This window comes from Amphiura filiformis, chromosome 20 (assembly GCF_039555335.1).
Source record: "Amphiura filiformis chromosome 20, Afil_fr2py, whole genome shotgun sequence".
Lineage (NCBI taxonomy): Eukaryota > Metazoa > Echinodermata > Ophiuroidea > Amphilepidida > Amphiuridae > Amphiura > Amphiura filiformis.
The window spans coordinates 39,550,810-39,574,815 of record NC_092647.1 but is presented as its reverse complement, the minus strand read 5'-3'; the positions used below and the strand labels follow the sequence as shown (position 1 = coordinate 39,574,815).

At 35.9% G+C, this 24,006-nt stretch overlaps 1 protein-coding gene across 1 annotated transcript in view; it reads left to right on the top strand.

Moving 5' to 3' along the window:
* The window catches only part of LOC140142893 (aminopeptidase N-like), a 36,118-nt gene that overhangs the window by 10,944 nt on the left and 1,168 nt on the right, over positions 1 to 24,006 (top strand). The window contains exons 4-17 of the mRNA XM_072164916.1: positions 519 to 639; positions 5,864 to 6,018; positions 7,687 to 7,800; positions 9,067 to 9,204; positions 9,511 to 9,642; positions 10,303 to 10,472; positions 10,990 to 11,096; positions 12,078 to 12,214; positions 18,693 to 18,896; positions 19,505 to 19,593; positions 19,943 to 20,053; positions 21,177 to 21,356; positions 22,751 to 22,891; positions 23,670 to 23,748. Coding sequence (XP_072021017.1) covers positions 519 to 639; positions 5,864 to 6,018; positions 7,687 to 7,800; positions 9,067 to 9,204; positions 9,511 to 9,642; positions 10,303 to 10,472; positions 10,990 to 11,096; positions 12,078 to 12,214; positions 18,693 to 18,896; positions 19,505 to 19,593; positions 19,943 to 20,053; positions 21,177 to 21,356; positions 22,751 to 22,891; positions 23,670 to 23,748 — 1,878 coding nt within the window. The remainder of the gene's footprint in view (positions 1 to 518; positions 640 to 5,863; positions 6,019 to 7,686; positions 7,801 to 9,066; positions 9,205 to 9,510; positions 9,643 to 10,302; positions 10,473 to 10,989; positions 11,097 to 12,077; positions 12,215 to 18,692; positions 18,897 to 19,504; positions 19,594 to 19,942; positions 20,054 to 21,176; positions 21,357 to 22,750; positions 22,892 to 23,669; positions 23,749 to 24,006) is intronic.

Below are 24,006 nucleotides of genomic sequence, written 5' to 3'. Positions count from 1 at the left end.
TACAAAGTATGGCTCAGTAGTTCTAGGGTTAAGGAACCATTTTATAACGTTGACTTTCCGTGTACTGGTTAACCAGTTAAGTATAAAGAATTAAGAGTATACCTTGAAATAAGTCCGGTGTGTGTGTGTGTGTGTTGGGGGGGGGGGCGGTGCCACGGTGGGGTGTGGGGTGTGTAGGGGGGGGTGTGTGTGTGTGGGGGGGGGTGATGGTGTGGGGTGTACCTTTTAGTGCATGTGTGTCCGTCATTTCATCTCTCAACCACGATATGTAAAAACTATGTAAAAAAACAAACACAGGTGATTAGAATATCGATTTACCAGCATTGCCAATGCCTTGCAGGAAAATATCACTCATTTCTTACATGTGGACCAGATTGCCTTAGATTGCAACATAACCTTTAACTTGTCTTACAGCTACACATAAGCCAGACATAAGATATAAACACCTTAGAGAGTTTAAAGTTCATGTCATTGAACTATCTCATCCTTATATATAATCTTTATTGTTCCTTTTATAGATTCGAGTCTGGTCCAAACCGCAAGACATCAATTACGCAAAGTATGCGCTGGAAAGTGCTGTTAAACAGACCACGTTTTTTGAGTCGTACTTTGAAATCGCTTTCCCTCTAGAGAAGCAAGGTAACTGGTAGTTTCCTTTTATAGTTTTTGTCACACCGTTAAGTCACGGATTGCGCCTTCGACTTAATTGAATAAAGTGTAATTTACTTGTGGTTATTGAGAACGTGTCTAACTTGTGATATTCTTGATTTATATATTTATACTTTTTTCTACTTCATACACCCATATGTTAAAAAAACATGTTCGCAATATTACGTATCGCTGCAATAAATCCTACGAACTGAAACATGGAAATGTAAATGCAATTTATAGTATAACTACCCGTAGCAATTTTGTGTGGAGACACGGAAATTATAGGCATATTGAATTTTATTGTCCTTGATCCTAGAATAAAATCCTGAGATTAATTTAACCTAGAAAAAGGAGCTGAAGTCAATTGAAAGGTTAATGACTGTGCATCAGTTATGTTGAGGTAACATTGTGAACAATCATTTTATGAATTGTGGTAAATGCAAATAGATTGGGTGTATTTCGGTGACAATAGATGTATACATCTTTTATGAAGTGTATGAAATGTAATTGAGACCGGCTTTATTTATTGTCCATTGATTAATTGCTTATAGTCTAATTAATTCCCGTAATAATCGTGCTAATCATGCTAAATTTGCTGTATTTGGCAGAGATAGAGTAATTATAGGCTATAGAGGCATTTCAACAGCACCTTTATTTGATGAGAAAAGGAAGTTGAACTTTTACACAGAGCTCAAGTTAAAATTCTTTAAAGGGGCAGATCTATTGCAAAAACAAGTTTATCTCTATTCGAAGAGAATAATTATTCCATTACAAGTTGACACTCGTTGCCATTTTTTTATGCGTATTTTTCCTGAAAAAAAGAGAAATTGTGTGGGTAAAGTTCGGGCTTGTACGTGTTCTTCCTCCGTTTGAAGCGAACTCAATTTTCAGCAGCAGGATTATGACGTAAGTAAATGAAGCGGACACTATATCATGCTCTCATTTACTTGTTTGACACAATCACAATCACTTTGACAAGTTTGACATTAGCAACAATGAGTTGTACTATTATTTACAATAACAATGCTGCATAACAATATGCAGACTATTGTTCTCATTTCGGAAACAAATCCTCGCACAGTATTGTTACTATGCGTTTGCTTTGTAATATTTCATGCAACTGAAACTATAATAACTATAGCATTGCAATATCGCATAGGGAAATCAGATACATGAGTTTGTGGACTTAACACGGTTTATATGCTAGTCGCAGATTGATCACGCTGAAATTCTAAGCTCAAATAATTTTTTTATTTTTTAACCCAAATATTTGTCATGATATTGATATACATATGAATTGTAATATCACAATTTACTAATATATAAAAAAGAAGCGGCTGATTTTATCCATATGTTTAAAAACCATTAAATTTGTAATACTAAATTCAGATTTTTTTTTCTGTGAACAACAACAGTATACGTTCTGTGCATTGAGATGTTTATAGTCCCTTCTCGCAAAGCAGTCACAGTCATTTCATGACGTGAACTTTTTTCTAGGTAAAATCTGTCTCGTTCGAAAGAACTCGTCGCTTAAGTTGGTTTTTGCGGAATATCAATATTTTAACGTCATATTTTCTCAAAAAAAAGAGTCATTTTCATTGTCCGAGCAATATATATGACCTTTAAAACACAAGCAATGTGTTCCACTAGTCATAATAATTCAGAAAAAGTATAATGGGTCCTATCTACAATGTACGGTTATGGAGTTAAGAGCAAAAAGGTAACATCGTGACTTCATAGGTCTAATTTTGGCACCACATGGAGCAAAATTAAAAAATGCACCGATTTTGTTGAAAATGGTCGCAAAATAATAATGTGTGCTATGTAGGATGTTTGGATGACCTCAGTAACACATCAAAATCGATAATACCTATTGAGTTCTTTCCCCGATTTCTTGCAACAAGATAAACAATTTGAGACCAGTTTCATCAAAATCAGAGCAAATTTCATTTTCGCCCCCAGCGGAGGAAAAATTGGACATATGACGTCACAATGTTACTCGTTTGCCCATAACTCCATAACCATACATCATGGAAAAGTCAAAGTATACCTTTTTACCAGCGGATCGCGATGGTGTTAGTTTTGAACAGGTCTGATTAATTTTGAACTTTATCCTCTGTGCAGAGTTCAATGACCTTTTTCTACTAGAATAGGGGTACTGTTAAAATGCCTCCATAACCTAGTAATATAAGGCCATATAAAATTAATGTTTTAGTTCTCGTTCAAAGGGTTTTCATGAACTGATGAGGGAGGGGTTTATTTTCAATGTAAAATGAGCATTGTCAGTAACCTTCAGTCGTTTGCAACAGTGCTCGAGGAAAGGAGGAAGCTCTTTTTTTTTTCAAATGTGAGATTCTGAGGGATAATATACCCCCTAAAGTACCACAAAAATACTTGTAAGTGATCCGTGTTTTCTAATAAACTTATTTATATGTATGAAGTCTCCATAAATATTTCCAGGGTTTGAAAGAAATGAAACATCATAAGCTTTTGCTCATGGCGCGGTATTCCAAGGTTAAAAATAAAATTTCGCAATAGACTTTTGTCCTTTAAATAATAGCCGATTGTTTTTATTTGTATCGACTAGCCTTTTTTTATCAGCATCCTTGCAAGGACTCAATATAAAACACCATAGCTATCAACAACAAGTGCGGTGTGATCAAGCAAAATCAGTCTGAAGTCGGGCATATCCAATTTTCAGTTTTCGATATGATTGTATAGAGTATTTGAAAGAAAATCCAATTGAAATTTAACATTTAGTTCCAAAGATATGAATAGTTGGACCATAAAAGAGTGTTTTCCTTTGTTTGTCTATATCTGGAAATTAATATTTAAGACTTCTGACTGATTTTGCTTGTCAAATCACAAATATATACTCTAGAATTTAAGATACGATGTCACTCCTTTAGACAAAAGGCCATTTTCCGAAAAGCGACAACATTTAACTTGTAGTGCAAAGACGAATATTATCAGATTGATATCACAACATTCACATAAAATCATCAAAACACTTTCAGACATGAAAAGATGTCAAGATATGTTGACTCAATTTTCTGATTGACAAATTCAAATATATTTGTTTTCAAAAAAAATACCTAACCATGCATAATGTATCTACCACGAATATACAATTGCCAGCATGCACTTTAGGTGCGCTGTGGCACATGTCGACCTGGAAGCATATATACATCTTTGAATTGGCTGATTGGGGTGATGCAAATGAGATCGAGTTTATTTCGGTTACAAGAGGTGTAAACATCGTATGAATTGTGGAAAATGCAAATGGGATTAGAAGTCCAATAAATTCCCGTAACAATCGTGCTAATCATGTTAAATTTGCTGTATTTGGCAGAGATACGGTACACATAGCGCTGCTCATTATAGGCTTTGGAGGCATTTTAACAGCACCCTTATTTGGTGGGAAAAGGTCATTGAATTTTACATAGAGGTCAAGTTCAAAATTGCTCGAAAAATACAAGCAATGTGTACCTCTAGTCATAAGGTATATTTTGATTTATGTACAGTTATGGAGATATGATCAAAAAGATAACATCGTGACGTCATATGCCCGATATTGTCATCATAGGGAGCAAATTTGAAAAAAGCTCTGATTTTGTTGAAAATGGTCCAAAGTTATTGGTCTTTCCCTGATAAATCACTATGTATGTTTCGTTACGTTAATAACACATCAAAGTCGACAACAGCAGTTGAATTCTATTGAATCAATTTGACCTTGACAAATTGTCAGGTTTGAGTAATTTTGAACTTGACCCTCTGTGCAAAGTTCAATGACCCTTTTCTGTCTATTTTCTATATATCTAAAAGAAAAGCGACAGCATTTAGCCTTTTGGTGCAAAGACGAATATTTTCAGATTACACAAAATTCACATTAAAATCATCAAAACAATTTCAGAGACATATCCACCTGAACGAGAAGATGTCAAGATGTGTTGACTCAATTTTCTGATTGACAAATCTAAATATACTTATTTTCTAAAACAAATACCTTCCATGCATAATATATCTACCACAAACATGCAATTGCACATGTTCTCGACATGAGAGCATACATCTTTGAATTGGTTGACTGGGGATGCAAATGAGATCGTGTTTATTTCGGTTACAAGAGGTGTAAACATCGTTTAAATTGTGTAAAATGCCAATGGGATTGTGTTTATTTCGGTAACAATATTGATTAATCCATGGTATTCATTTTCTTTGTGTAGAGTAATTTTTATTTCATTTGTTCCAGGAGGCCATTCAAACTTCTGAGTACTTTCTGCCGCTCGCCCAATTGTGCAATGTTTCTAAAGTTGAACCAAATAAATCAAATTTCATCCTTCAAATCACTTGTACAGCCTCACAGTCACACTCGAGAAAATGGGTGTACGCCTCATTTTTAATCTTTTAATCTTTGCAATCTTTGGGGAGAGGGGGAGGAGACATTTCCACCCCGCCCCGGCCGCTGGCCCTGGCTACGCCACTGTTCATACGAGGTTGTCATTAAACCAGAACAAATCAAATAACAAAGTATGTGATGTTATCAAGCAAAATCAGTCGGAAGTCTGAAATATTAATTTTGAGACATAGCCAAACAAAGAAACTAGTATTTCCTTTTCTTTGCTATTATTTTGGAAACTCTTTAAGGGGGTACTACACCACTGCCAAATTTTTTGCCTGTTTTAGCATTTTTCTCACAAATTATAGCGCATTGGTGATAAGTAAGATATGTATATTATAGGGGCAAGGACTACAACTACTGCATTGGAAATTTTATTTCAGCATAGACAACAGTTGTGGAGTTACAGTCAAAAATTAGGGAAAACCAGTATTTGATCAATAAATCAGTAACTACTTGCCTTGAGTTGTTGAATTTTTAGTGCAGTATTTGCAGTACTTGCCCCTATAATATACATATCTTACTTGTCACCAATGCGCTATAATTTTTGAGAAAAATGCAAAAATAGGCACAAAATTAGCCAGGGGTGTAGTACCCCCTTATTAACTGCTCATATCATCTGAACTAGTCGTGTAAATTCAATGTGGTTTACTGCAAAATGTAGCTGTGCAAATGCTGTTTACAGAAACTGAAAATTGAATATGGCCGACTTTCTGATTTTGTTTGATCACACCACATATTGCTTGGTTTTCAATATCCCCCCAAACAGACAAGAATATTTACACACCCATCTATATTATGTTTGTATTTTAGATATGGTAGCAGTGCCTAATTTTATCGCTCTAGCTATGGAGAATTGGGGTCTTATCGTGTATCATGAAAGCGCCATGATATACAATCCTAATAAAAATTCTGTGTATGTAAAAGAACGGGTTGCTACGATAGTATCTCATGAAATTGCACATCAGGTGAGTACTCGTACGAACTAAATATTTACCACGACTTGCCTATGTAAACTTACTTACGAAAAGTCAGAGATTTGTAGGTGATGGTCGGTTTTTCCTCCCAGCTACATACACTTAAAGTTTATATCATTAGATTTATAAAGTTTAGTTCGAAGACTGTTAAGGGATGGGGTATGAGCGTTTGGACAGTATTTATTGTGGGACATTAGAGCACATCAGACATATCGAATTGCATTCTGAATACGAAGAATGTTCTTCTGATATCAAATAATTTTGATTTTTGAAATTCGCAATGTAATACACATTTTATGGCAAATGATTAAAATTGATATTTTTGATATTTAACAGTACTCGAAGTAAGCTTTACAAATGATATGTACTTAAAGTGTATGTAGGTGGGATGAAAAGCCGACGATCAATTGACAATAATTATTTTGACCTTTCGTATTGAAGATATGGATTTTCCCCAAAACACCTAAAAAAATGAGGTCTTTGGGGGAAAAAATCCATATCTTCAATATGAAAGGTCAAAATTTTCAACTGCTCGTCGGCTTTTCCTCCCAGCTACATACACTTTAAGAATATATCATTAGATTTATAAAATTTACTTCGAGGACTGTTGTATATCAAAAATGTGAAAAATATCAAATTTTAATAATTAGTCATAAAATTTGTATTATATCGTGAAAATGAAAATATTTGATATCAGAAAGACATTCTTCTTATTCAGAATGCAATTCGATATGTCTGATGAGCTCTCATGTCCCACAACAAATACTGTCGAAACGCTCATTCCAGATCCCTTAAATATCAAAAATATCAAATAACAAAAACACATTGAACAAAGCCTTAATGAAGATGTGCAAAGGCGAACCTCCCGGTAAGAAAATTCATGGTAAACATGTAAGACGACTTAATTTAAACAGCATGTTAATTTATTGTAGCACTTGCAGTTTTAAAGTTCTGTATATTTTTGATGATTTGGGTCATGTGACATGCCCCTGTTAGCTTGGAAATTCCCACAGTATATTCCTTCAGATGACTTGTAAATTTAAATTTGTTTTGTTTTTCTTTAACGTTACTTTTTTCTTTATAAAATTCTTATGATTTTTGTGTGTTTTCTTTCATTTTCTTATACAATTTTATGATCATAAGAATTCTAAGAATATAAGATCTTCAACATAAACTAAAACGAACACTGTCCTTTTAAATAGTCATAATTATACATCCATTTAACACCTGACGAATATAAATGACAAATGTCTTAAAATGAATGACAAAAGACTAATTTGCTTTTACGATTCAGTAGCTATCGCCCCACGAGACGAAATTGAACACAGATTTGACGAATATCAATGATACAAATGTGAAATATAATGATACAAATATGAAATTGGTTTTGAGTTTGTGCGACTTCGATTGTTTAGGACGAATTTAAACTGTCCTTTTTATGAATATGAATGATATAAGTGCGAAATACTCTGGAAAAACCTATATTATTAATATCATATCGCGAATTTTAAAAAAATCCAAATTATCTGATATCAAAAGGACATCCCTCGTATTCAGAATGAAATTCGATATGTATGATGTGCTCTCATGTCCCAGAAAAATATTGTGAAAACGTTGCTATCCGAGCCCTGAACAACTTTATGTATTTCATTGTTCCAGTGGTTCGGAAACCTAGTAACACCTGCGTGGTGGGACGATCTGTGGTTGAACGAAGGGTTTGCTAGATACACAGAGTATTTAGGGGTAGACTATTCTGAACCGAGTTGGAAAGTGGTAAGTAGCAATTAAAATTCATATTCCATTAAAGTGAACAAACATATACAATTTTATTAGGAATAGTCCATGTGTTATAGAATTGAGAAGGTAAATACTAAAAAAAGTAACTTACTGTAACTTACTTACTTCTTTTAACATCCTTCTTCAGATTGTACTATTTCTTAAACCTGCCAAGAATTCATCTGTAAGATATGAATCAAACTTGGGACAAAAAATTGTCAAATGAGGCGAAAATTTGGATTTGCCTCCTGACACTAAAAACCCGGCTACGCCCATGCTTTTGCATTTGTTCTTGAGATATTACAGAGCTAGCGATTTCCAAACGTTCTATCATACGCCCGTGTATCTATTCAAAATCATCTTGATCATGTACTACACGTAGTAATACTTGTCTAAGTGGTATCAGTTCAAAATCACATAAATTGAGGATTTGCCATTTCAAACGTACGTATCATGGTATGATGATACGCCCGTATCTATTCAAACTCTCTATTCTATGTACCCTCACTGCATGTGACCACTTAGACAAGTATTACTACGTGTAGTACATGATCAAGATGGTTAATAAATATAGTAAACCATGTGACGTTATGTATAGTTTCTAAGAAGTGGCCTTCGCAAGAGGCATTCGGTTCTCAAAAAACATACTTCTTTAAACTCTAGTATGTCGAAAATCCTCCTTCAGATTGTATTATTTCTTAAACCTAACAAGAATTCATACATGAGCAAGATGGTCAATAAATATAGTAAACCATGTGACGTTATGTGTAGTTTCTAAGAAGTGGCCTTCGCAAGAGGCATTCGGTTCACAAATCTTTAATGCTGACAGTCTCGCTAGAATTTATTTCCATTGATTTGACAGCAAAAGACGATATTAAAGGAGGATTTCCTGATCCTAGCATCCTCTTTTTATTACATTTGTAAGTAGATATACACAAAAAAGCCTATTCCCATTTTATTCGATTCCGATTTTGCGTTTGCAAGTTATGCATGCTTATGTGTATTACACTGCTCCATAGGCTGCTGTTGTAATTTCGTTCTGCTAACCGAATTAATCTGCAAGAAATGGTTGGTACATAAACATAGCCAGAGGTTTCCAGGGGTATAAAAATCTCAACTTTTTTTGAAAAAAGTGGGGGGATGAGGCTGTGGATCACGAAATGCCCTTTTAATATGACAAATTATTTTTTACATTGGTACACCTTTGTTACGCTTAATGGTACCTACCTGATTTAATGACCTACTTTTTTCAACTTACAACAGAGAGAGGAGATATTTCTAGAGAATAACTTCAAGAGAGCTATGCATTTAGACTCTTCGTCCGAATCACATCCAGTTCGCGAGAAAGTGAATACACCGGATGAAATATTTTCAATTTTCGACAGCATAACTTACGATAAGGTGAGTGAGTGTCAGTAAATTGAGATGATGTCTCTTTATCTCGACAGTGAAATTCATTATCCTCGGGTGACTGAATCACAATTAAATTTTCATGGTGAACCTGCTTTGATAAGTTAATTATTTGCAGCGGCCAACTAAATCATTTTAATCATTTTAAGAGTTAATCGGTTGCAACTAATCTGTATATGTAACAGTATGGTTTATCATGCTTATGTCTAATTTGATTCTTATTGTGTGAAGATTTGTATCCCAACTTTAAATTTAACAGGTTAAGAAATCTTATTGTTGCTTCATTTCAATCACCAGGGTGCCACGGTTATTCGAATGCTAGTCAATATGCTCGGCGAAGACGTGTTTATAACGGGTCTACGAAACTACCTGAAGATGTATACTTATAACAACACAATCACAGAGGATTTGTGGGACGCTCTTACAAAGGTATGATCACATTATTTTTGAAGGTAGTACAGGAGTACCAATGACAGTTATAATAGGTAATACCGTCTTAACAGAATCAAGGAAAACAAAAAGATCTGGTGAAATGGTATAAGCTGAGGTGCACATTCGCCAATTGCACGGTAATCTCAAAACGAGATGCTACCCGCAAAGTACGCGTTCTGTGTGCGTACGCCTGTCAAACGCATGCTTTAATTACCGCGTACCTGTTGTGAAAGCCTTCTGGCGCGTTGATAGGAAAGCGCAGCGCGAGAATTAAATATTCACATTTTGCGCATGCGGTTGCAGGGTAGCAAAGGTTTTTGGTAGCAAGATGGCGAATACCATAGCGGTATAGGAAGTATACAAAGTAATAACTGACTAGCCAAATATTGACCAAATAAAGTTGACCATTATCCAAGCAAAATACAACTGATTTTCCAAAATCAACTGTCAAAACAACATGCAAACACACATAAGTTATTAAATGGATGCTACTATAATCATATAATGGGACTAGTTTGAGCAATTATTTAGGTAGAAAGTTTTGTTTCAACAATATCATTCCTCTTTCAGAATAATGCTCATCTCTTACAATGTAAATATCCCCTAACAACTCCCCATTACATCTGGTTGGATACCAACAATTTTCTTTTTACTCAGGCAGATGTAGCTCACGGTGGAAATGACGTCAAGGTTGTCATGGATACATGGACGTTACAGCCATTCTTTCCATTGGTTACTTTCAACAGGACATCAGACACCACTGTGCAGATATCACAGAGTGTATTCCTGAGAACCGAAGGAGCCATGGATTTATATGAAGAACTCAGGTAATTCAAATTGTCGATATTGCATTAATTCTCAAACAAAATTATACATTTGACTGTTTTAGCTTTTCATTTTAACTTCATTAAATATTTTATTTTCTGCCTTGAGCACCTATTACGGAACTACGCATAAGACTTCTGTTTCTCGTGGTTAGATCGCAACATAGCAAATCAATCAAAGGAAGAATTGTCTTACATAAAAATTGAATGATCTCGATAACAAAATGATGTTACGCTTCCTCGTGCTAAGGCATACTGCGTATTTCTGCCACTGACTCGGGAGGTGACCATAAGGTTTGGCCACTAAAAGTTGTAGCGGTCTCGGAAATACATGTCAGGAGTAAAGCTTATATACTCGATCGCTGATCAGTCGGGCCAGTAGATTTCCAAAGTTACTTGTCCAACTGACTACAGCAAAATACTTTAAGATACACATCTCTGTTAACATCCAGCTATCGGTGGGTATATCAAGGATATGCATAATAATTATTCTTCTATATGTATTCCTTTGTGCTTTCAGACCTAAATATGGTAATTTAACGTGGGAGATATTAATATCACATACCCATCAATCGGAAGCGGATTTTCTTAATCCAACTAAAGAATGGCTCCACGGAAAACCGTCAGGTGACTATAACAAAACTAAACATATACCTAAATAAAGTGAATATCGGTAATTTCTAAATCATCGGTAGCATACTGGCAGTAACGTAACAAATGTCCATGAAAAATCTGTGACTGGTTGAAAATTCTGTGAAAACATATGTTAGATTACTGATCTTTCACGAATTGTTCAACCGATCACTGATTTTTGTCTCCTATATTGATAAGAGCAAAAAAAAGGAAAATGAAAACACTTTCTTCAGATTTTTGGTTTGTAAATAGACAAAAACTTTCGAAAAGGTTTCCGTAGAGAGCTTAGCTAGGACAATGCGAAATCACCAATATCAAAAATATCATATGTGATTTAATCAAGCAAAATGAGTCGGATGTCAGGAATATTGAATTTGAGATATAATCAATAATAATATTCAACTTCCGTTGTATTTTATTGTTCTGAGCAACACTAAAATGGTCATATCGCTGGAACCATAAGTCTAATTATGATGGGTTTTTTAGCAAAATATTGCTCAGAGAATGGCTCATTAATGAGATTGAAAACTGAATTTTGATTTTGATCGACATCAGACTCATTTTGCCTCATCGCATCACATATGACGTCACAGAAATGGAGGACAATACATGTCATTAACAATTTAGTTAGCCAATGTCAACATGCAGTTATTTGGCACTTCCCACTATGAATGTAATAGAAAGAAAAGTTCAAAATGTTCATCATTTTTCGGCACACGAATTTTGACAAATCTACATGGTAAACACCAATCTATTTCACAAGACATACTATACGCTTAATTACGCAGTGAGTTTGTTAGAAACGACAGAAATCGGGTGTAAAGGGAGACTACGAGTAGGCATATGTGTGACGTATGTAAAATTTAAAATCAAGATGCACTATATGTAATAGTGAATCTGCTTTGAAAAGGTTGTTGACCCCAGTACGTCTATTTTCAAACTACTAACACATTTGTAATACGATCTCTATTATAGGAGAGATTACTCTGTCTGCTGGAGCACAACTCACGGATTGGTACTTGGTTAATATTGGGTGTTACGGATATTATAGGATAAACTACGACGCTAGCAATTGGAAGAAATTGAATCAGCAGCTGCTCATGGACCACAAGGTAGAATTTTATGACGATATAAAAGTGTTTTTTTTTTCATTTCGTAAAACTTAAGCCCAACTGTCGTATACATTTTGTCAATGGCCTTTGTAAATTACGAATAACCTCATGAAAAGTACTTCTCAATTGATATCATATCGTATAGATATTACTTTAATAATCACCTGATATCAACACGTCATCACGATTATTTGATGTGATTATTTATTGTTTTTTTTCTAACAAAACATAATATTATGTGCATTGTAGACTTGGACAATACCAACAGCTAACCCTAAATAATGCCCAAATATTGTTTATCCGATTTTCATTTCTTATTAAAATTACTAATTTCTTTTTTACTTTTTTTGTGGTAATTCTATAAACTGTATTATTTGTGTTAAAACTGAGGGCGCTATTTATGATTATTATAAATTAAATTTAAATAACGAAGAAGGAGGCAGCTTATATGCTTCACCATAGCAGGGCGTAAGACAATGTAAAGACACAGTTAATGTATGCGAGGATCGGAAAATAAACGATGCAAGCCCGAGGAATTATGATTTAAATGAAGTGTTTGGGGCTCAAGCAAACTAACATAAAAATGTTGATAGAGAAAAATCAGGACTTTAGGGGATTGAACCCTGGTCGCTGGATTACCGGTCCAGAGTCCAACCACTGCACTACCTGAGTTCATAATTTACTGAAATGTCTATGCAAACAGGATTTGAGATAAATAGCGCCAGCATCAACCATCCGTGCATGATGGGCAAGGAGACGTAGATGGTGTATCAAATTTGCTTGGTACCAATCAGTTTCCAGTAATATTGACATGAATGTCACATCAAAATGCAACATTGATGCATGTAATAAACCGTCATATAACAATAAATTGTGATCATTTCAATAGGACCCTATGTTTCATTTAGAAGAAGCTGCTAGGCTTTTCAATAACCATTAAAACTGATGGATACCAATCATTTTCATATGAAGTATCTTAAATTAGCGGTGCATCTTTTTCACGAGTAGCCGCGCAGCTATGTAAAGCTACATTTAATTAAGGGCGTACTACACCCATGTATTGGTTTGATTGGTCTAAAAAAATATTTTTCCATTTATAGCTAGGCGATATATGCACGGATCATGTGAAATAAAAAAGATTATGAAAACACATCGTGAAAGTGTAATTTTTCCCCTATTTGTCTCAAAGTTGACAGGTTGTTAAGGACGCTTATTTTTGTAGCGATCCACGTAGTCTTCTTCACAACCGGTTTCTGCCGTTACTCACACGTACTAAACACAGCCAAAAAAGAAAGTCTCCAGTAGTTCCATCACTATTTAATCAGATTCGGATGAGTTTATGGCAAAATAATTTATATAATAATTTTCTATACACTTTCCTGCGAAGATTGATACCAAATTTGATATCAAAAGTTTAATCATCATGAGCAAAGAAGCCGTTGTTTGGAAATTCGTGCAATTTTAAAAATGACAAATTACGAATTGACCACGCAAAAATCAATGCATGGTATCAGCTTATTATGTGCCCTGAAGCATGCCCGTACAGGAATCATTGTACCCTTGCCTGCGCACAATTGAAAGAGCGGGGTATTTGATTTGCATTTTGACATGCATGGGCAAACCTTTAACCTGCCGGCCTATTCAGGCGACGTAATTCTTGGCACTCACGCTAGCTCTGCTACGTGATACAATTCCCTATGTCATTTTTAAAATTGCACGAATTTCCAAACAAATGTTTCTATGCTGACGATGATTAAACTTTTGATATCAAATTTGGTATCAATCTTCGAAGGAGAGTGTATAGAAAATTATTATATAAATTATTTTGCCATAAACTCATCAGAATCTGATTAAATGGGGATGGAACTACTGGAGACTTTCTTTTTTGGCTGTGTTTATTAGACTCGCTCCCAGTCCTATAATACGTCTATGTCAATCTCCACAGGGATGGGCGATACCAGCTTTTGTTACCGATTGTCGATCCAGACTAGGGAGTGGGGCCGAATTTTTAGAAATAAAATAAAATGGAAAAAAAGAATGGCCGCGGAGCGCGCTTGCGCGACGCAGGGGGTTGTCTGAGGGGGGATGTTCCCCCCTGAGAAGTAAGAAACTTGTGCAAAATGAAGATCTAATTGAAGCGATTTGGTGGACAATTTTAGCAATTGTTTTAAACATAAATCGGCGAAAGCCCCCTTTCTCTTCTCTTCGGGCCAGTCGGCGCTCCCCCTGAATCCGCGCCTGAAATGAGTCGGGATGTGCTTGTTCAGAGGATGCGGGGTACGTGTGGCTGTAGGCCTACCACATTAACGAACTAAACTTACTCTTCGTGGGATTACGAATCGTAAACACAAACAACACAGGTGATAATAAATCCGGTATAGCAAACATCACTTTAATCAACTAGATGCAACAAGTTTACAACTTTCTTTTTAATTAAAGCCTTAATGTAGGGGAGAGCGGGGAGTGTTCGCCCTAAGGGCAGGTTCGCCCACCCCTTGTTTCTCAGCACTACGGCTATCGGGGGATTTGGTGATGGCAAATTTAGGTGACAAAGGTCATTATAAACTTCTCATATTAGCTACGCGACATATATGGACGTGTTCATCGAACTGCAGCCAAAACAAAAAAATTACACCAAAACGTAATTTTTTGTTGCATTAATAATGTTGTATTATCATTGATACATAAATACAGATGGTTTTAATGGAAATCTGTGTTGAGAACATATGGGATTTCTCAAAGATTTAATGCAGTTATAAACTCCTTATTCGATTTGTATTTTGCATACCCTGAAGAAAATACAAAATGTGCACAAGGGCACGTTCGCCCTTTGAAGATGGGGCATGTTCGCCCTATATCTTCCCCGGGCGGACTTACCCCAAACTGGAGGGCGGACCTGCCCCATCAGCGTATTATGCAAAATATTGATAATTATACCATAAAACAAGGTAAAACTACTGAAAAGCATGTTTTTTAAAGTTATGTGGTATCAGTATTACTCATACCACCGTTTATGTCCTAATCCATAATCTCCCCGAAGTTGTAAACATGATACGTTTAAGCTCACTTTGGACCCCTACATTTTACCATGACCCGACCCCTGCAACAAATTTAGTGACTCCCCAGAAGAGAATGAATGCCCTGTATACTCTTGCTAAATGTTTGCATTGAATATGTTATTGTTATGCAATGTTTAAATCTTTTTTTGTGATTAGGGTGAACTTACCCCACCATATGGGCGAACCTGCCCCAATATGGGGCAAGTTCGCCACTTTGCAAAACTTTTTTGTTTGCTCTATCCTGTTGCTATTGTAAGGCCTATTGTTCTGGGATTGTGGCTAAGACATAGGGCTTTCACATGGGCTAATCAGGTCATCCCTAACCTTAAAATTGACATCGCTAGGCTGGTCAGAAAAAAATAGGGCGAACACTCCCCGCTCTCCCCTACGATCGTTTTAAATTTTTAGATTTTTCTTCCAAAATGATAAAATAGTTAAAAGGCCCATTCAGTGATTTGCTCATCCAGACGATCGTAAAAATCATCAAAATTCAGATTTCGGTACCTTTGTAGCTCTTTGTCATTGTCATAGATGTGCTAAACATAGCCTATGCGAGTGGTTCAGCCGAAAGACATTTTACACGAATCTGTAATTTAGATACTGATAGTATCTAAATTAGCTACTGTGTATTTGAATGGGGCTTCAAACAGTGGCGTAGCTGGGATTTTTTTCCAGGGGGGGGGGGGCAAGCCTGTATGGGGCGGGGGCCCAAATCCACCAAACAAAAATTTAGCCGCCCTTCAACAGCCCGAAAAGGTTGACCCAATTTTTTCCGGTGGTTTGAGAAAGTGAAGAGAGAGAGAGAGAGAGAAAAAAAAGAGATTATAGGTGCTAGCGCCCTAAAAGCAACACATTTTGATATTATATAGTACCATTCTCCCCCACTCCTCTCCCTTTTTCCTCTCTCTCTCTCTCTCTTTTTCCTCTTTTTCCTTGAGCTAGGAGACTTATCCTTCAAACAATTTTAATTTTTTTTACACTTGCGCTGGGATCACTGAATGGGTCTTTAATATGCAATCATTATGAAAGTTTCGAATACATTTGGAGGCGAAAAACATTGGAAATTTGCAAAAAACAACATCATAAACTTCACCTCTATCACTCGAAATATCTCGCACATATCACGCATGGTATGCCGCTGAGTATATCCCATAGACAATCCTGGGACAATCCATTGGAATTAAATCACTATACCACACAATTTATTCGCTACCTGAAGTCCCGGGGGGCACTTCAATATGAAATGGATTATAGGTGTAGGGCTGGCACGTTCGCACTAAGGGGCATTCGGTGAGAGCAAAATGTAAAAAATATGGGGTCATTGGGTGAGAACATGACCTTATTTTTAAATGGAATATTTGGGTGAGAGCCGAAACAGCGCTGCAAAAACCTCGAAAATCGAATTTCTAGTTCTAAATGGCTTCAAATTTCATTGGTTTTTTTTTTCAAAATAAGTAACAAAATCAGTGATAAAAGAAAGTTGCTGTTCAAATTGAACTTGTAAGGGTCTTTGGGTGACAGATCAAATGGAAAAATCAGGTGGTGGTCGCATTGCATTCTCTAAATTCAGTAAATTGTCATCTTCAATCGTGTAATTGAATGGGATTATTTTGAAATTTTAAAACGATTGAAATATCACAAACAAATAGGCCTATGTTAATAAATAATATAAATACAAGCTAAACCGTTGGGGTTCGATAATGAACCCCACAAAACTAACCAAGTAGCGGTATATGGAAAATGCCATACGGCCGGGCGGTTTCACAAGTTGCCGGCTCGATCATGCCATTCGCCGCCTGGGGAAAATAGGGGGTCTTCGGGTGACAGAGCATGTGTTTGTAAAAAATATGGGGTCTTTGGGTGACAGCGATGCTGAAAAAGGGGTCTTATCCAGCCCTACATACGCGTCACCTCCAAAGTTGCCGAGTGCCCCCCGGCGTGAAGTCGAGAATGAAAGATTAGAATATTTGCTTATAATTATTTGTTTTCAATTTTCGAATATTTTTGTTTTCAATACGTTTCATAATAATACATTTTATTTTTTCTATATTCTGTCAAAAGTAGCCTACCGGTATCGTATGGCCGATACCAATTAATCGTATCGACCCACAGTACCGATCGGCGGTATCAAAGTATCAAGTATCGCCCAACCCCAAAATACAAAATTATGTGAAATTATAATGGCGACCTCCACAAACTCGGAAATATCATCTGGCAGGAATTGTTTCAAGGTGAATAGACAGGATTGTCTTCTCTGATGCAAGTAAAAAATGGTGGCATATTAATTATGCTCCAACATACATTGTAAACGTTCCCACTTTAGTTGATTTTGTGCAACAAGTTGCGACAAATTAACATTTTTGTGCCAAACACATGTACTTGTGATAGCGTTTACATTGTATTCAGTGTTTGTCTTTTACTGAGATGGCGACCCTAAAAATCGCCTAGAACTAAAAAACAAGCATTATCTTATCATTAAGATTTTACTGTTTCAAACCTGAAACAGATGTGCTGGCTAGCGAACACAAATTTTGCATGTCATTGTCAACTGGAAGGGGAAAAAAGAAGTTTATTTTCTTTAATAATGATAAGTGATGCCAAGCATGTGTTTTCAAAGCTGTGCATAATTAATGCATTTCCAAAAAATATATATTTTGGTACTTTTAGGGTCTGACATTAATGCTTAATTTGTGCGTGTGACTGGTTTCACGGTAGCAATTCTGAAATTTTAGATATACTCCAATTTGTAAAAGTGCCCCCATGTACCGCTTTTGGGCATGTCCTTTAAAAGCATGTAAGCTACATCGATACCGATGCCACCAATAGAACGAGAAGATTTGCCCCTTCATTTTGCATACCACTTTGACCAATTTTTTTTTCTCATTTCTTCACAAAATGCAAAAAACCCGCAAAAAAATGCGATGGGTGTAGTACCCCCTTAAGTGACCGCTTACTTTATTGAAAGTGTCATGTGAAAAGCGCAGATCAAAAGATCGAACTTTGATGTGCAACTATTACGTAATGCATTTAATATGCACAGTTTATTCAGAGCACTTCTACTATACTTTATGGCAGTACGACCTCAGAGTATCCATTTCGTAAAAAATCGTTGCAAACGGAACTGAGATTGATTAAATTATTTCTTTCGCAACATCCCTCAGAATACTTGGACAAAACTTCGTAATCACTTACTTATAACATGTGATCAATATTATTTTATTTCAGAACTAAGATTTATGTAAATTACCGTTAACAGTGGTTTTTACTATGTCACGTTTATACGTATTTAACTGTTTATAAGAGCTACAATCAGTGCTGCTATATTTAATTGCTTTTTAACTTCATATATACACTCGTATACGTATCATTATGCATGATGTACATACCTAGGCGTTCCGGTTTTTTTTATATTATTACAGATGATCCCCGTGCAAAATAGATTTCAAATTTTAGATGATGCTGTAACCTTATTTGAAGCTGATGCTATGGACATCCAAACTCTGCTCAATCTAACATCATATCTTCACCAGGAAGTGGATTATCTCCCATGGTCTGCTGCTGTGTACATTGCAGAAGCCTTGCGTAGTATACTGAAGATGCAACCAGCGTTTGGGCTACTTCAGGTATGGCTAACGGTAAAAAGGACCCATACCTTTCCGAAATATGTAATAAATATGTATACATTTTTTGGTTGCTAGTATGTTTAAACTATTGCTCTGTGCTCCTATGTTCCAATGTATGATGCGTGTAATCCTCTTCCCTTGTTTGTATGATTGTATTAGGCTGGCGGGTAAGCATCATTAATTGGTCGTGTGTTGTATGTATTGTTTACCCTGACTGCTCATATCCACAAGTATCAGACTTGAGACCTGTTTATCGGGGACAGTCTGTGTAGCTCAGTGGTTAGAGCACTCGCTCCGCAAGCGAGAGGTCTGAGGTTTAGGTCTCCGCACAGGCAGGAATGTCCTGAGGTTTTTTTACCCTGGTTTATCTGCCTATGTATTTTATGTTTAATTGTGCTAATGTGCGATGCGTTATTCTTCTTTCCGCTGTAATAATGTTTAAAAATGGAACCGTAAAAAACAGAATAACAATTTCATTGGGTTTTGCAAAATTAAAATACAATCAATATTGTTAGTTTGTCGTAACTTCTTCAAGAGACCTCAAAACTCATCCGTATTTACGCAATTATCAACAATGCGCTCTACTGATTTGTATTCTTCTTTTTTAGAAATATTGCCTTCAACAATTATCTAGCGTATTCGAAGATTTAGGAGGAACTAATGCTATGGTTGACTACCCGGAAAACCCTAAAACACTGTAAGGTTACATATATTGCAAAGAAAATATTATTCGCTTAAATAACAAAAGGCATATCGAATTATGGGCACGATGGCTTGTCCAAGACGCATGAGATTCTTTGATTTGTCTGTTAATTTTATTCATTAAAATGGTATAAACGGTAGCATTTTTACACAAAAGCCAACTCATTATTGTAATTCACAATTTCACCAACCTTGAAGGGACAGATTACGAGAAACACCCCTAGATACTTCAGGCTATAACAAGAACCATTTTGTTTCTAATATGTGGCCTGAAAACCGAAATGTGAACTGCGATTTTGTTTTCGTACAATTTGTTGATTGATTTGCCTCTTGTTGATTCACAGCAAACACCGTTTTCAAATCATGCAAGCGTCATGTTTCTTTCGAGATGAACGATGTCTTCAATCTAGTCGAGAATTATATGCTGCATATATGGCAGACCCTTCTAATAATCCGTAAGTAGCATTTCATCAGAAGGCTCACAAAATATGTGACCAACATACACAACTTTTTGTAAAGATTGCTTGAATGGATTGATCAATTAGACACCTCCGCCAAATTTGTTAGATTTTGCGATCGACCATCGACACGGTATCTATACTTGTAATTAATGGCTGTAATTTAACGTTATTGATATCAATTTAATATATTAATTATAAATAATCAATTAATTGATATTTTCCATATTAGTAATACTAAGCAGAAAGATTGCATGAATTTGGCCCACTGCCATACTGATTAACTTGTTAATGGTGGGCGACCTACCATATTAAAGCCATAATGTGTGATTTGCTTCACAGCGACGCCCTCAATTTTACTCGGATTTCTACTTTGTGCATAATTATAATGCCCACTGGTATACTAAAATACCACGTAAAAGACTAAGCCTGAAGTGCTTTAATAAAAGTACAATTTAACTTTTTGTATTATAAAACCGGGTCGACCTGGTTTTATTCAGAGTTCAACGATCGAGTACTTGTTAACATGTACCGTGGATGTCAGCTTGTATGTACACACGTCGAGCGCGATGCTCCGTGCAGTTACATGTAATACGATCGGCGAGCGTAGTAAACGCATTGTAGGCGTTGGAATGAATCGTAACTTCCTTATATCTCATTTGTTTTATTTGGCTCGAAATTAAAAGGGGATAATGTGATCAGTGAAAACAAACATTTAAATAAGAAACTATTCTTTATGCAAATCACACATTATTGCTTTAACGATTAGCCTTATCCCTCACTAAATCACCTTCAAACCTTTGGCATACTAAGAAGAAGATTTCTTTTATAAACTTATTCTTGATGTTGGAGCACTCTGTCACAAGTTCGATGCCCAATGTGTGAGTATGGATGCTGATCCATGACGCATTACAAATGCCCAGTAATAAATAAATAATGATAATAATTAATGGTTATTTGGTTTCCTTTATTATAAAATTGAATCTCTTTACATATTCCTGTCCCACCTGATCCGGTACACGTTGTGCACTTCATAACAGCAACTTTGAGCTAAATTTATTAGATGATAAGTCACTCTTTTAAATCCGAATGTTTGTATGTTATTATTTTTATTCTTCAGTGTGCCAGCAACAAATGAGATGCGCAGGTTTCAATATTGCTATGCAATCATGCAAGGTGGGCAAAAGGAATGGGAATTTGGTTTAGAACAATACCTATCACTCAGTCCAGAAGGACGACAAGCAGATAATCATTGGTTGCATGGATTATGTTGTAGCAGACAGCCATGGCTGTTAAATAGGTGAGTTAGGTATCACAAAAGTAATCAACATAGCATTCCAATTATTTTGTGAACAATAGTTGCTGCATGAGCTGGTGTGCATAGGTGGGGTGTATGTATAGGTTTGGGTGGTGTGGGCTTGTAGGGGAGTATGTGGTCCGTTTGTTTGTGTCTCTCGGTCTGTCATCCTATAGATTCTTTATTTACTTGACCTTTTGTGCTATTGTTTTTGTGGGACCTTCAAACTGCAAATATACAGTAAGCCAAAAATTTAAGATACCAGTTATGTTCACCCCTGCATATCCATAGACAAAGATAGGTTCAAAGACATATCGTCGGCAGTGTGCTACACTATCGTAAGTGCAATCGAATGCTATAGCTGCCATTTGCAACATTTCAATAAATGTACTTATTTTTAACCAATAACACTAGAAAAACACCCAACTACATGTAAAGGTGATATCTTGGGGTTAGCTTAGTGGCCATCAGACAAGTAAACAGAACATCAATACTTTACAATGAGCATGATAAGGGGATTGTGCTGCAAAAAATAGGTGTTTTATAAAAGGCAGCTATTACATTCTACTACACTTACGATAGTGTAGCACTCTGCCGACGATATATGCATAAATGAACAAGCAACATATACCTGTACTCTTTAGGTCTTATTTAAGACCTTATTTGTAGAAATTGGTTAAAATTAAGAAAAGTTAACTGTGATCTAAAACCTACGGAAGAAACGAAATCAAAAGTTGCATTTGTGCTCGGCTAATCAATGGAAGCACGGCGCTAGTTCTCTTGTTCGAGAACGCTTTGTGTACAAATCAATAGGGCATTCAATGGAGCAAACTGCAACTTTTTTAATTTGCATCTTCCTTTGGTTTTTGGATCGTCGTGGCTTTATTTCTTGAACGATGTCAAATGATGTCTTAAAGGAGGATTTCGTGATCCTAGCTTCCTCTTTTTATGACATTTTTCAGTAGATATCCACGAAAAAGCTTAATTCCAAAATTTCAGTTGATTCCGATTTTGCGTTTGCGAGTTATGCATGATTATGTGTATTACACTGCTCCATAGACAATGTGTTATAATTTCGTTCTGGTGCACCAGAACGAAATTCAAATTTAACGATATTTTTGCTAAACGAATTAATCTGCAAGAAATATTTGGTACATAAACATTATGTAGCCAGAGGTATCCAGTGGTGTAAAAATCTCAACTTTTTTGGGAAAAGTGGGGGATGAGGCTGTGGATCACGAAATGCCCTTTAAATTCGAGCTAAACGACGCGGCTATTGGCTGCTGGTTCCAATTATGACATATCTGTCTTTAACATAACTGATACCTTAATTCTTTTGCTTACTGTAATTCATAACTTAAACAATTCATCGACCTTTGATTATTATATCATTTCAGATTATTACAAGATGCCTATTACGATAAACTAGACAGGTATAAAGCGTTCAACTTAGTGGTACAATATATGGCTGGTCAGGATGTCGGTTTACCGGTAGCATGGGACTATGTACAACAACATTGGCAAGAAATGTGGAATGAGTAAGAGTCTAGTTTGTATATTTTTTTTCAACTTATGTGTTGTTAGATTTGTAGTTTGTAGTGGACCAATTGCTCCAATTTGGGCATGTGGCTTTCTTATATCAGAGTAACAAACAACACCCGGAAAACTTTAGAACATAGAATTTGGAGGTTGATCATCGACATAAAAATAAAGTGCTTAGATTACGTTATAAAAACATACTAACGTATTTCTCAAGTCCTATGTATCTACGAGTATAGTTTAGTCTATCCGTGAGGTGTTATTTTAGGGTTATAAGCAAAATGTCAAAGTTTAATTACGAAAAAGAGTTTAATGGTAACCTGTTTTGCTGTCTAACCTTGGGAAACAAACATTCTATTTTATGTGACACCTACATATCTTCATTTGAATTCTAACGTCAAGAAGAACAATTTGAGACCATAGTAAAATATAAATCGGGGAACCTTGTCAAATCTGAGCCCTGTGGAGATCAGAACTTGACCTTTGACGGGTTTTTTTCTTTTTTTTTAACTTGAGGGATGCATCACAATCTAAGCACGTTTGAAACCCCATATAACCTCTGACCGTTCATTGGTTCTTCTCGTATGTTCATATCTTGGAGGCCTAGTCTGAAATTATTCAAAGTGGCTGAAAGAATCGACTTGCCCAGTATTGTGATTTTGACAACCCCTATACAGCTCATAAACTAATATACTGTACAGCTCGCTCATCAACCATCATGCTCTTATTATTTTGTTTTAATAGTTGTTTGTTTATTTTTCTTCCTTGGCATTTTAGTTATGATAACGATGTGACATTCAGCCACTTGTTGGATGACATCGGTAATAAGATGTATTCAGAAACGCATTTAAAACAGGTAAGTCCACAAAATGTAAGACACTTTCCCAAAATAAGTAAAGAATTTTTGTTTAATTATGGTCGGTTATTTTCAAAGTAAAGTTGAATTGAATCATCTTGTCAAGCCCAGAGGATGTTTGAAGACATTCCCACAACCCAATGGGGTTTCTGACCTTGTATGTCTGGCTTTTGTACACATGTGGTACAGTTGATCATACCTTGCATTGGGATTGTGTGCAAATATCTGGTGTTTTCATCCTATTATTTAACATTCAAA